At 40.1% G+C, this 14,956-nt stretch overlaps 2 protein-coding genes across 2 annotated transcripts; both read right to left on the reverse strand.

Annotated features, from left to right (window-relative positions):
• Window positions 1-2: 2 nt before the first annotated feature.
• Window positions 3-9,407, reverse strand: rapsn (receptor-associated protein of the synapse, 43kD). The gene is made up of 8 exons (XM_042496370.2): window positions 8,095-9,407; window positions 7,166-7,504; window positions 5,811-5,969; window positions 4,555-4,653; window positions 4,309-4,431; window positions 4,139-4,192; window positions 3,155-3,354; window positions 3-2,913 (listed from the first exon to the last, which is right to left on the reverse strand). The coding sequence occupies exons 1-8, from the start codon at window positions 8,317-8,319 to the stop codon at window positions 2,841-2,843; spliced, it is 1,272 nt and encodes a 423-aa protein (XP_042352304.1). The 5' UTR covers window positions 8,320-9,407; the 3' UTR covers window positions 3-2,840.
• A 139-nt stretch (window positions 9,408-9,546) lies between these two features.
• kbtbd4 (kelch repeat and BTB (POZ) domain containing 4) lies at window positions 9,547-14,814 on the reverse strand. The gene is made up of 5 exons (XM_042496225.2): window positions 14,705-14,814; window positions 12,728-13,202; window positions 12,505-12,646; window positions 12,034-12,140; window positions 9,547-10,980 (listed from the first exon to the last, which is right to left on the reverse strand). Exons 2-5 carry the CDS (start codon window positions 13,187-13,189, stop codon window positions 10,120-10,122), a joined length of 1,572 nt encoding a protein of 523 aa, XP_042352159.1. The 5' UTR covers window positions 13,190-13,202; window positions 14,705-14,814; the 3' UTR covers window positions 9,547-10,119.
• Between the last annotated feature and the right edge of the window lie 142 nt (window positions 14,815-14,956).

Below are 14,956 nucleotides of genomic sequence, written 5' to 3' on the forward strand. Positions count from 1 at the left end.
ACTCACTTTTGGTGCACTTTATTCTCCATAATGAAATGTTTTCATATTTTGACACAGTAACATGGTTTGACTCAATGCATAAATATATTAACAATGCATTCTAGTCAGACTCTAAATCATGGTTATACCAACATGATGTCTAAAAAACATAACAATTCTACATGTATTTAAATGTGGTGTTATTACTGCATTAATCCTCTGAGGAGGGCAAAGCTAAGAGGCAAAAACAGAGGTAGTTTAAACTGTAACGATGAGTGGCTGTGCTGTCAGTGTAAAACTTTTATTTTATACCCCAGAACCTAGAATAACAAGTGTAAATGATATCTATGCTTACAAGAGTTTTCCATTGACTGCACTGCAGGTAAACACAGAATCAGCATTATTTCAGATGCAGGGACCTAAAACAGGAAGCATTTGATGTTCAGAAGTAGTGAAGTGTGAGAGACATAAGTGCTTGTGCAGTAAAAGATAAAGTGTTGGTCTTTCTCTGTTCATGCTGCCAGCTAGAGTTGTCAAAAATATCGACTTATCTAAACACATCGATTCTGAATATTTAAAACGGCTACAAATTCTCGCTTTTGACAGTATCGACACACCGGTACCAGCTATGTTTTCTCACGCTCTCTTAGATTGTGTCAACATGGAATCCGGCAGACGGTAGACAGCGAAACCGGATATCGTTTTAGAATATCGGATAACAGTAGATGGCATTGCCATTCAAAAGTTAAAACATTTAAATAGTTTAAATTTTATTTATTCATTTTTTCATACTCTGTGATGTTGCATAGCTCCCTCATACAAGCAAACACAGGCGATCTGGACAGTTATTGGACATTACCAGCAGAATTAGATACAATGATGAACACTTAACTTTAGAGATTTTATTTCATTCTTTGTAACTGATAAGATGTCACAATCACAACATATTGTCATGCATGTTTTGTTTTACACTTCTACCATTCTGTCAGACTGTTAGTTTCTCTTATGTCGTCCAGAAGGTGTTTTTTTGTCTGCTGTCGACCGTCTGCCTGATTCCATGTGAACGCAGCATTATTGTTCATGTTTTGTCCTCTAACACTACAGTGCCGACTTTTCTTTTCTTTGCTAGTGGCATATTATTAAATTAATACATTTATATTTTGAAACAAATTTTAAATATTATGCCTTCTATGTCATTTTTTCAAACCTGCATTGAGTATCAATATTTTTGCAGGTATTATATTGAAGATAGAAATTCCAGAATAGTCACAACTTGATACTTCATGTTTTAGAGCTATCACATTGTGTTTATTCCTCAAGTTTGATGTAATAAATTTGACACCTCTGATTTAATTGGAAATTCTTAAAAGGTAAATACTTTTTTTTGTTTGTTTGCTTTTTTTTTGCTAATTTTGCACCAAAAATGTATCCTGTCGACTAAACAATTAAACTTATCAATTTCTCATATTAATTTTTTAAAAGAGAAATTTTGTTAACTAAAGTCTTACTAAAAAAATATTTGAGTTCACAGGTTTTTGAGGAAAACCTGTACATGAAAAACCTTGTTTCAGCCACGATGACTTAGACTGTCATGGCTCTTCCCCCCCTAAATCACAATATGTCTACAATAAATTGAACAAATATATAAGGAATATGAATGACAAAAGCCACTGAATATTAAGAAATACTACAATAAACAATTCTGAAATAAGTAAATACAGTTACGTGAATACATAATTTGATGTTATCTTTGCTTGCTTGGCATTATAAATAAAACATGCAACATTAGCTGATGTAATATCAGTCTTTTTTTGCTTTCTCCCTCAAAACCGCCTTAAAATTACAATGCCTCTGCAAGTAAATAATGTCAGTCTGACTATGGACATTTTACCAGTTAACTAATATTTACATATGACTATGTATATGACTATACAAACATGAAAACACAAAATGAATCTAGATTGCATTTATCTCCCCATAAATAATTATCTGACAAGTGTGTGATTGGTCAAATAAGATCCTTTACCAATAGGTTTCCTTCTCAACAGTGTTTGTTCTTAAATCGCAACATTGTGTTGTTAGACTTAAGAGGAAAAAGTGGACAGAAAAGGAATTTCTATGAACACAATGTGTGTTGATCCGGCTCCTTAATTGCGCTAAGTAAGGCAAAAAAAGCAAACAGCTGCGTTTACCTGTTCTGTAAAGACATACTAGTTTCTGAATGGTTAAGAGATTTTAGCTCGTTTTTAGGTTTTACAAAACACCTCAAATACACTAAGTCAAACTTTTAAAACAAATGAACATGAGAATAGTATGTACATGAATACAATAATAAATATACCATGTATGAAATTCAGAAATGGCTCTGTGTTCTGATAAAAAAAACAAAACTGATGATTAAAGAATAAGTGGATGTTGTGTAAAAGGTAATGTCAGAATTTGAACAGCAAACCCTGCGTCCAAGATCACTGACGATCACGTCATCTTGATTTTATGGAACAATTCTAATGCATAAAATACCAAATATCACTTAGAGATGCTCTTTGGACGGTCCTCTGGGTTAAAAAGGCCAGTCACCAGAGACAATGTAGGTTCTTTCTTCATCAGCTTATGAAATGTAACATTGTCAGTTGTACCTCCTCTGTCAGCTGTCACTCAGATGGATGCCATGATTGTGTCCACAGAGCCGCACTCTGCACGCTCTGGGTTCAGTGCAGCATCCTCTTCACAGAGCAGTGAATCATTTATTCCTCAAACATCTTCAGCTCATCTCGAGGCCGCCTGCTTCTCTCAGATCAGTCAGGAGCCCGCGAGGCTTCACGCTGTGTCTGCAGATCCAACGCACAAACGCAGTCTCACAATCACACAAAGCCAGGCTTCATGGAGGACTTGAAACATTTAGGACAACCCTTCGTCCCGTTAGTCTGCAGACACCTACAAGGATAAAACAGCAGAGTGTCAACAGCTTCATCTGTCTGCCTGTAAACATGTTATAGAAATACACACAATATTATATGTCTTTAAGTAGATTTCTGTACTGTATTCACCAGTGCAAATAAAGCATGTATCACACCTACTGTGGAGAGGTATGCTTGCAGAGTTAGATTTGAAGAAAATAAAAGATTAGATGTATGTATCAAAAATATTAAACAGCGTGTGGTGCAAGAACACCCACTTGAGATGGAAAATGTGGGAACAGGGTAAGGCCTGCAGTTTTTGGTCCCTGTCCCCGATGGACTCTCCACACATGCCGCAGTAGAGCTCCAGCTCCTCGACACACTGCAGGAACTTCACCACCTGCTCTCTGAGCTCCTCCTGCTGCCCCCGGCTTCGATAAATCCCTTCACTCAGGCAGTGCACCTTCAGCGTACACAGCTTAAGATACAACGTAGAGGCAAGACAACGTGAAATGTGATGTACTGTCATAAGCTTGTATGATTCATACAACTCGTGTGTAGGGCTGCAACTAAAAATTAATTAAAAAAGAAATACTTTCCTTGATGCTGACATGTCGAAATATCTTATTTTTTCAAAACAAAAAAAAACAAGATACTCAGTATACAATCATGTATGACAAAGTAATCTGTATTTTGCTTGTTTTTATTGTTGTTTTGGCAAATAAGATAGGAGAGACATTTAATATGTTGTTGTTGATACATTACAAAATGATGTTCGGTTACTCTTAGGCTGACAGCTGTACACAAACAAAATAAAACCTTAAATGAAAGCTAAGTTTAAAACATTAAGACCAAATTAAAAAAAAGAAGGTTAAACCACAGACAAGATCAAACAGCATAAATAATTTGAATCCCATCTGCCAATCCCAAATACTTTGATGACAATATTGCAAGACTGACTACTGGTGCTTCCACAAAATAATTACACAATGAGACTTTTTGATTAATAATCATCAGTAATGTGGATAAAATGACTATGAGGGTAAAGGCAAATAATTGAACACCTGGAACAGTCTGATAAGTTCAGAAAATTACATCATTTTACTGTAATGCAGCTTTTTAAAACAGGAAAAGACAACACTTAGGATGTTACAATATTTAAAATCTAAGATGATATATAGTTTTATATCACAAAATCAATACATAGCCAAGACCTAGTTACAGCTCTACTTGTACTTGCGTCCCTATATAAGATTACTTACCTTGTTTCCCATCCCATCTGCCAATTCCTGTGCTCGCTGCAAAGAATCAAGAGCCTGGAAAATACACAGCCAGGCAGGGTTTGTCACAAATACCACAAAAACACATAAAACAACTGTGTCAGTCATAAGACTGTGATATCTGAAGTGACATTTATATGTTAATAAAGTACCTTGTCAAAGTCTTTCTGCAGAAGCCAACACTTTGCAACTCCCAGGTAGACGTGTGATTGTCCCAGACGGTTTCCAATCTCAGTCATGATAGCCAGTGCAGACTCGTAACGAGGGAATGCTTTCTAGATGGATGAAGAGGAATGTGTGGACGAAAAAGCAACAAACAGTTAAAGAACAAGATCAATTATGTGAGAAAGCACAAAAACATATAGACCAAAAGATGAAATCTTGTGGTGGCACCTTACATCAACGTCACGCCTGCAGCGATGTATGTCTGCAAAGTTAAGTAAGCACAGAGCCTGCAGGGGACGGTCACCGTGCTGCAGCGCGATCTTCATAGACTCCTGTTGAAGTGAAAGACAAAGTTATTCTCAGTTGAACATTTGTCTTCATACATTTTTCATAATGTAATGTAATCTTATCACAGGAAGACCACAGAAACATAATTAGCAAAGTATACTGCTTTTTAGGGGGGTGGTTTTGGGTATTGTCTGGGTTTTTTGGTGTTTTTCTGCCCTTTTTTTTCTTTCCCTCTCTCCCCTATGTCTGTGAGGAGCGATGGGAGGAGGTGGATACTGTTGCTTTTATTTTTGCTGCCTCAGTGCTGTTTTTTTTTTTTACTGGAAAAAGTTTTAAATAAAATATTTAAAAAGAAGTGTCAGACAAATGCTTAGGTCAATTGTGATATCTAAGCTCAACCGAAATCTAATGATGAAAAAAAAACTATTGATTAGAAATTGGACTTACCAGTTAGTCAAGTCTGAACTAAATGGCAGTATTGAGCTATACAGTACCATCATGTATAACATTCGTCTTCAAATTACATTATTATGGAGGCAAATATTTCATTGGGAACATTTAATTAAAAAACAAACACTCTGTGGATGACAACTCATGATAAAAAAATGTGAATCCTCAAACAGTCGTCCATATTTTATCAAACTTCTTTTACAGATGACATGCATTTAATTTTTTTTATTTTGCCTTCTCGGTATATTTTCACATAAATCAGACTGAGATGTGATGCTGAAGGTGTGGTGTTGTCGTTTCATCTTTAGGACTCCTCCTGTGATCTGGTATTCAAAACACGACAACATGTGTAACTTGTTTGTCTAAATGCATTTGGCAAATGTAATAAATCTGAAATGCATCCTGCTGTCTTGTTACTTTACTTTTGCACTCCAAGGCAATGACATCAAGTTATTTTTCACCCTCGGTACATAATTAGAACAGAGTGAGGACTAAAGCCGTCCTCTTCATTAACACTTTAAAGCAGCGCCTCTGTGAGCATATTTTTGTCGAGGTCTAAGGCCCGGTACAACGCAACAACTGGCGCCTGCACCTGTTAGCTGCAAAACATCTACTGTATCTGCAGCTCCCACATCAGGGGACTTTGTGAGGAAACGCAAAAACTGTGACAGTCTCTATACGTTTGTCTTTGTGAAATTCAATGCCGTCTCAGAGGACAGAAATCGGGTGTTGGACGGTTATAAAACAATACCTCACAGCACTCCATGGCGTCTGGCAGGCGCTCCAGTTTCCTGTAGGCGACAGACATGTGGTACTGGCTCATGGCTCGATACTTGAGGCTCCAACCCTTGCCATAGTCATTGACGAGCTCAGCTGCTTTGCAGGGGAAGAACAGGGCTTTCTCATAGTCCTGTTGGCGGAGTTTAGTGATGAGTAAGACTTCTGATGCCCAACTTATTCCCACATATGGCAGCGTCTTAGTCAAATGTCCTTTTTAGATACTACAGACCTGGATCTTTTGGTTTGTTATTCCTTTTCAATTAAATCCTCTGAGAGTATTTAAACAGTCTTTCAGAAAATGAGTTTTATATATGTGTCTCCAATATTATAAACAGACATATTATGTTCTCTTTGATAAAATAACGTGACATATGAGTGCATTCTTTCAATGCCACTTCATCACAATCCCATTGAAACCAATCCTCCCCAGGAAGCCGAGGGATTACTCTTACAAATCTCTGATGTCAAGGGTACTACATATGCCCCCGCCAGCCAGCCTACCCCCTCTGCCCTGCTTTCACAATGCCCAGTATCACATGAGCTAACCATTGATGATGTTTGCTTGGATGCTCTGCAGTGTTTTCATACTCAGCAAATATGTTGGCAACATCAACATTGATTGTGCAATCAAGTCACACGTGCGATCCAATTAATGCTTTGCCCAAATGATCTGCAGGGGTCACAGTACTTTTTTTACAGAAATATAAAGGTTCTTATTCAGACTTCTTGTCTACAGTGTATCATACAATAAGTCTTAAAGGCATTTGGTCAAAATGTTATTCTGAGCACTAGAATAATCAACTAGAACTAGAATAATCAAAATCAGCTTTCAGAACAATCAAATCTCATTAACCAGTCATCAAAACTATTGTCAATCCAGGTTTCACTCCTGGATTGACATTAGTTTTCCTGTACTGCCTTCAGATACCTTTGATGAGCATTTCAACCTCCGAAACCTGAGAAAAAACATTTGATTTCTTTTGAAAACACTGCAGAGAAAATAATGAGCAACTTGACAGGAAAATGACCTGGAAATTAGCTCGAGGGATTATTAGAAATAATCAAAAACACTACTGAGAAATGTCCAAAAGAACCCTTAAAATTCTTATAAATATATACTTAAAATTGCATTACAAAAATTATAGATTTATTTTTACAATTTTATGGTTATGTTTTGTTTTTAACTTTGTTTTTTTTGCTTATTTTCCGGTCATTTTCTTGCAACTTTTAACTTATTTGGTTTTATAAATAAATAAAGGAAATTTGATCAGGTTTCAAGGGGTTATTTTTCTTTTCTTTTTTTTTTTTTTTAAAAAAAAAAAGTACCTTAAGGTGGACGTAGATGTTCCCCAGACTGCAGCAGACTCTACACTCCAGCATCTTGTCATCGTTGTTGTGTGCGTAGCGCAGGGCCTTCTCGTAGCTCTCCAGGGCTTTCTGGAAGACACTGAGACCCAGGAAGGCGTTGCCCATGCTGAGACACACCTGTCCATTGAGCTGCAGGCTGACCGTGGTGCCCTGCATGTTTAAGCAGGTCTTACAGTAGGACACCGTTTTCTGGAAGTCGCACAGCTTCTCGTTACTGCGCGCCAAGTTCAGGTAGCCCTCTGTCAGGTAGTCTGGGTCCTCCATTTCTCTGGCTGTGTCGATTTGATCTAGGGCGTACTACAAAGAGAGAGTGAAGTCAGGAGATGGAAAACTTGCAGGCAAATTGTGTATAATTTTAAAAGATACTGAAGAAAAAAGAAATGATATGATACATTTTATTCAAAGACATGGGTCCTCTACTTTATGAAGTCCTCATTAAAGTGGGGTGAAAGAGAACAGGCACTGCTTGAGTAAAGATGGTTATGTCAACAAGACACCCCACACTGATACTCGGGTTGCAGGGCACTTATTTACTCTGCATCGTGTGGAAGCCACAAATTAACCCATGCTTCTCAAGACCACTGCAAATGGACCTGAGAGGATGACCTTTGACCTGTTCTTCTTCAATACTCATTTGGACTTTGTAGAAATGTTAAAATATTACTTTAGTGTGAGCTGTGCCACTCCTGAGTAGACATGACGACATATAAAATCGATATTCAATGACACACACGGTGAGGTTGCATAACATAAAATATGATCCCACGGGAGTAAAAATTTCTTAACATGAATCATGTAAAACACATGACAACTCACACATTAAGAGTAGGACACTGATCACATACATTAGCTGACTCAAATGAATGTACACTCGTTAGGAGGCTTACCTTGAGCATATCTTTATATTTTCCCATTTCCGAGTGAGCCGTGATCAGACACCCCAATACCCGAAACTTCCCTCCAGGATCCGAGGTCTTCTCCAGCACTTTTATCCAGACATGTAGGGCTTTGTCTGTCTGATTGGACTGATACAACCTCAGGCCCTTCTCTATCTGCTGCTTGGTTTGGTCCTGGCCCATCTCTGGTGCAAGGCGCCTCATAAAAATATTCATTCGTTTAGGCCATGCAATTTCAGTGAGGCAGCAAGAAAGTAGATCCCTGCCATGCACAGAACAACTCCAAAGAAGATCCCTTGAAGATGATCCTCCGTGAGGTCGTTGCCAGAAGGCCTACCAGATCCCGCTCTCTCAGCTCCGGCTGTGCTGAGATGGAGAGGAAACTGGATCCGCCAAAGTAAAACGGCAACACACCAAGACCATTATCACCAGTCGCTTCGTGGAGAGCCCGAAAAATACCTTCCCCATTTAACCCTGCAATGATCCCCTCTCACCATCAAGCGTTTCGAAATTCTCCCTCCGATTTCCGCTTGAAAAATGCCAAAGAAACACGTTTCCCGACGGAGCGCTAGCAGTGATATCCCAGAATATCTACTCCCTCCACACCCCAGTGAAAGGAATTCTCAGCACCCCCATGTCCAACCCCCTCCACCTTCCTCCTACTGCTGGCGCTACAGCAGATGGCCTTGTCACTCTAGACCATGTGTCCCTTCAGGAATTCTGTCCTGCCCTCAGCAAGCAGTCCCAAGGTCACTACAGCTCCTAGCGATCTACCTTCGCACTAAACCTCACTTCACTGACTAAACACTGCACAGCACATTTTTACATCTGGACCCCGCCGGAGCGTTAAAGACACACTGACCTCAGCACACGGTCACGTGTGAGGCTGTGAGCTGTGATGGGGGGCTATAAACAGCGTTATTCCCCAACATTAAGGGACTGCATGTCAGATGGTGCTCGTAGTGGCCGTCAGTTCCTATTGGGAGTTCTTATGGAGACGCATATGTAACCCCCAGAAACCCCCACCCCTCATCTTGGCGTCAGCAACTGATGCTTAGAATAGTTCACAAAGTCTGACATGTTACTGGGCTTGGGTTTCAGCTGTGCAGCCTCCTGCAACACATCAATGGGATCAAAGTTTTGGCCTCTCTGTAGTAGCTTTCTCTCCTTTGACTCCCCTTTTCCTCCCCCAAGGACAAAGCAGGCACCTTTACCACCTCGCCATTCACAAGATGCATTACCAGTCCAAAGATAAATACTGTCAGGAGTTATGGCTTTGTTGTGGCAAAGCTTTCAATAGCTACACAGAAACAAAGCATGCCATTTCTAAATGCATTGCTGCAAGAATTAAGAACCCCAAATCCCAGGGAATTAACAAAGTATTAATAGTGAAAGATGGTTAATTCTTCAAGACTAAAGGGCTGTAAATATCAGAGCAAACTGTGACAGCTTCTACAGCGATATATTTGACATTTCCTTTCACAGTTACCTTGAACATGTACATCAAAAAATACAATCTCAAGAAAAGAAAATGTGAAAAATTGAAAAGTTAGAAAACATCCTCCATTATCATATTTATGCACTTCAAATTCGACATCTGGGGATATTTAACCTACGACATCATGACACGTATTCACGCACAATATACTGAGGGATGTTTTATGTTCAGCGATGTTTTTACACTGAAGTTGTTCATGCGTGTCAATAAACAGGCAGTGCACAGGAAACAATGTCCATTAGTTCATCACTGGTCACGGCATCACTACAAATGGTTTCACTTCTCAGCTATCCACAATGAGACACACTGGAATAATACAAGCGAGTGACTAACACCGCTGAAGTGTTTCTACTGGTCTGAATGGAATGAGTGACACAGAAACCAGCTGAGTAAATACATTTAGAACAGGTCTCCTCACGGGATGTCTGAACGGTGAAGTCATCGTGAGTTATCCAACAGTCTTCCCTGATTGTCTGTGGCGGCTGTGCGGACCACGGTGTGAGCATCCGGAGGACAGTTTAGGCCAAAACAAACTGCCAGTTTGTGAGGAGGATTTTTATACCTCTGATAACGGAGACGACAGATGTGGCCGGGTTAAACTTTAACGTGTTTGCGTCACCTTTCTTACATTTGTCCCTGAAGACATATATGCAGCCGTTACAGCTGGCCACCTTCCACAGAGACGGAACGCAGCTCCACACCTCAGGGAAGCGCAGGCGGGTGAAGCTCTCCAGCAGAGGGTTGTAGCACACCAGGGAGTCTCCCTCTGCTACGATGAAGATCACGTCCATGTGGACCGCAGCGTGCATGCAGCCCGCGAACGGCAGCATGTAAGGTTTGATCTGGCACTTCTGGGAGGCCGTGTCAAAGCACTGAATCAGTCGAGATGGCTTAGTAAAAAAGTCCATGTCGTTCTCCTCCCCTCCGAGCAGGTAGATGGTACCTCCCAGGTTAACACCAGCAGCCCCGGACACTGCAGTGTCCAACTGGTTGGTCTCTGTCCACATGTTGTCCTTCACTGTGTAGTAAATGACGGCGTTAGAGAGTGTGTCCTGCAACGTCTTACCTCCTAGTGAGTAGATAGCGTCCTCAGTAGAGACAGAGACCATGGTATGGTGGAGGCGGTCTCTGGGCAGTGGGGCGCAGCGCTCCCAGTCCATGGTGTGCATGTTGCACTTCCACATGCGGCGAGGGATGGACCCGCCAACCACATACAGGTCCCCTCCGTGTTTACAGGCTGCAGTGATCTGATGGCATAAACTGTTCTGGCCGCTCACGCTGATCGCATCGTCCTCGTCACAGTGAAGTGACACAGCCAGGGAGTGAGTCCGGCTCTCCTCTTTACCAATCAGGTAAATGTGGACATTCTCACCTATCTCCTGAGCAAGATACAGACATATCCGACATCAGAGAAACAAATAATTGGTGTCGTAGAAAATTAGTACTACTAAAGCACTATTAAACTGCGTAAATGTAATCATGCGTAATTGTATGAGATTTAAGAACATATATAACACCATCAAAACTGCATGATTTGAATCCCAGTTCGACAGATACATGTCTTAAATGTAATAATGCTTTAGGTACATTCTTTCACTGCCTGTGGGGATGTCATGTGATTTCTAGATAAAGGCCCTTGATATGGTTAGCCAGATAACAAAACTGAGGATCCCTTGTTGGCCAAAGTTGTGCATCATGGGTATTTATCCATGTGATAGTGACCATGCGCTTATAGACTTGCAAGGATGGAAAGATCTGAACAAACTAAGAATAAAGCAATATAGTACAGATTTATCAGCATGTGTCGCTTTGGAAAGACTAACACATATTACGAAAAAGACAGCTGGCAGTTTTTTGAAAATAAATGGGGGAGCTTCATGGATATTTTGAAGCACAATTCTGATAAAGACAAATTAAACCAAGACGGGAGTGGAGTCGGAGCAATAGGAAATAAGATGAAGTGTTTTAGCCTGTGTAATCTTTCAGAGTTCTGTGCAGTGTAACTGCTGTTGCAACATCTGTGAGTTTTAAAATACTGCAAGAGCAAGACCATGTAGATGTTTAGACTACAGTGATAGGCACAGCTGCGTGACGTTTGAAATGTGCTGTATAAGGCTTAATGGTGCCTCTGTTACTTTGAGTTGTTGGCATGTCTCTGTCCATGCACATGCATTGTGCCAAAAAATTCTCTGACCAGATGTAAGTGATAAACATGTTTAAGTGAGGACAACTGGGGCTCACTGGGTTTTTTTCATTACTCAAGTTTGTTTAATTATTTATCAAGTTTGTGTTATTGTTCAGCGAGTTTACTTTATCATTCATCGATTCATCGAGAGTAGAAGATTTTCCACAACGATTACGGCAGACATAAAACGAGAGCAGCCTCTTCTATAATATTGTTTTCTCCAGCTCCAGAGATGAAAGAAGGTTACCTTGAGATTTTCTGAAAGGATACAAGAAAACTCCTCTCTCTCCACCTTGTTGTGGTTTATCCACGATTCGATGGCCACTGTTGGATTCTGGGAGCTCGGAACGCCATCTGAACACAAACACAAAACCTAGTGAGTCACATTCATAAAATGTATTTTCTGTAAATTCTACATTATTAGGGGGGCATTTTCATCTTATTGGATAGTGAAAAGTGCAAAGGCAGAGGAGAAATGAGGAGGGAGGTATCAAAGCAGAGACTCACATGATAAATTGCTTAACTATTCAGCTACCAGGATGATTTATAAAATGTGTATTCAAGGTGATATAACAATAATTGCAAGTTTATGTTTACCTGCTTGCAAATTATTACGTTATCACTGCTAGTTCTGGATTCAGCTAACAGTGATATAAATCATAAAGCACTTGGCTTGTGGTAAATGGTTTAGGAAATCATGGACAGCGAAGGGTAATACCTTTGATGATGTCCAAGAGAAGACAGAGAGGCAGATTAAGAAATTCTTCAGTCTGATGCAGCTGTGCGAGGTGGATTTTAGCACAATGCTTGGCTGCAGTATACAACTCCTGGTCACTGTGTCTGTCTGCGAGCCACATCACCTGCACAAAAAACCGATAATTGTTTAACTCAAACTAAACAGTTATGACATAGCAGCGAAGACTTGTGAAAAAAGTGATCACCTGCAGGCAGTTCTTGACCTCTACCGTCCGCGAGAGGAAGCGGGAGCATTCCTCAAACAGTGCAGTCAGCTGGTACATATCTGCCATCTCATAGGTGTCCTGAAGCTCCTCCACCCTCAGTTTAATCGTACCGTGATAGATGTAGTCAATCAGCAGCTGAAAGACGGTGGCGCTGACATCTTTTAGCTCAATAGAGCGGTTGTGGGACTCTTTGAGGTTGGAGGTGAACATGGAGCGGAAGAAACTGCTCTGTGCTGAGAGCACCAGCCGATGCAGGTGAAACTCTTTGCTGTCCACGGTGATCGTGACATCGGCGAACAGGCCGTCCTCCAGACACAAGTCCATGATGCTTTTCACTACCCGGCTGGAATGGGAGCGGTCAGTGAAGGTGTATCCCAAGAAGTAGTTCTCTTCTCCCACAGAGCCCCCGACACTGAGGCCCCCCTCCTCGCTGGACTCCATCTTTGCTGCTCGTCTGACAGAGTCACAAAACAGCAGAGCATTTATTTACACCCATAACCAGTTTATAAGGTACGTCTGGCTGTAACTAATGCAGCCCAAATCCTGCCTGTCTTAAAGTTGTATTGTTCGATTGTAGTTGGGACAGGTCTTCTTTGTGTCCCCAGAGTCAAGACTAAACACGAGGAAGCAGCATTAAGTTCTTACGCACCAAATATCTGGAACAAACTCCCAGAAAATGGAAGTTTAACTTAAACTCTCAGTTCTTTTAAATCAAGGCTGTAACATTTTCTGTTTGCCGTTGCCTTTTATAAATCAAATATTTATTCATGTCTTACAATGCAAAGTTACTTTAAATCTTACGCCTCTCTTAAAATATTTCAACCTGTTCATATTTTATATTCTCTTGCTCTTTATATTTAATTGCATTTGGATGACCTTTTTAAATGTTTTGTTTTGCACTTTCACTTGAGTTTTGCTTTGCTTTGCTTTCCATGTTTCGTTTGTACCACTTTTAAGTTGCATTGTTGCTGAAATGTGCTTTCAAATAAACTTGCCCTGAAACGTTTTAAGAGAGGTGTTAATTACAGCCTGACACAAGAGTTCAATAGAGATGTATTGAATATTGTAGAGTTTAAAAATAACACAAAATAATATATGGGCAAAAAATACTTAAATAGATAAGACAGACAACATTGTTGGTAAGGATTCCTCCTTTTCCCTACTGACAATGATATGTACTAAACAGAGCATTTACAGTTAATAGATAAACTTGAGAGTGGCCTTCAGTTATGGTGAGACAATAAAACACTTTTTTAAAAAAAAAAAAAATCGGTACTGCGATTCCTTGTTACTTATTAGCCGATATATATCCCTCTAGCTTTGGCAATGATTCACTTTATGGTCATTTTGGAGACTGTATTTTATGTAGTTGTTAAACTGTTTAGCGTTATACTGGAAGGACTTGTCAATCATTTGTCCACCTCATTTATGTCAAATACAAGAGATTTAATATTAAACACCTATCAGTGCAATCCAAACTAAGGTTAAAGCCTGCAAAATCACCACACATTTGAATCAACTCCTCTCTGACACGTTTTAATAAAATATAACCTTCGAAGAAGTAGAAATTGCTGCAGTGCTGTTATATTAACGTTGGATTGCATGTTTTAGCTCAAGCTAAATTATAAAAGTGTGTATTGTTAGAATGTGCAATAACGCAGACGCAGCTGCTCAAAAGCTCGGTTATACTGCACGGAGGTCTGACGAAACACGCTTTTAGGTTTTAATGTAAGCGGTTCAAACACAAATGAGGGTGCAGCCTGAGAAGCTAAAGCTAACTAGCTATGTTGTGATGATTAGCTAGCGTTAGCACCCACAGCAGCGAGCTGGCTAGCTAACGTTCCCTCGAGTCACGATTAAACCGCGGTATCGTTGCGGTAGAGTGATAAATAGGGCGGTGAGTGAGACAAAATAGTCGTAGACTTTTAAAAATGTCAAGCACACAATCGTGTTTACCTTTCTCTCTACTACTTGTCCATTCAGAAGCAGCTGAACTCTTCACCGGAAGTAAATCAACTTTTTCACGAAACGCGTCGCTGGTGTGAACTGACACTGCTGCCTCCATGTGGTGGAGCCGCAGTACTGCTCCCCTGTCCTCTTAAAAAAGTCCTTATTAACATACACACATATAATGATATTAATACACAACAAACTTGACATGCCAGGGGTACACATAAACAGAGAGAGAATGAAAGACAATAAATGATA

The sequence above is a fragment of the Plectropomus leopardus genome, chromosome 7, assembly GCF_026936395.1.
Source record: "Plectropomus leopardus strain MGB_pleo_1.0 chromosome 7, ASM2693639v1, whole genome shotgun sequence".
NCBI lineage: Eukaryota > Metazoa > Chordata > Actinopteri > Perciformes > Serranidae > Plectropomus > Plectropomus leopardus.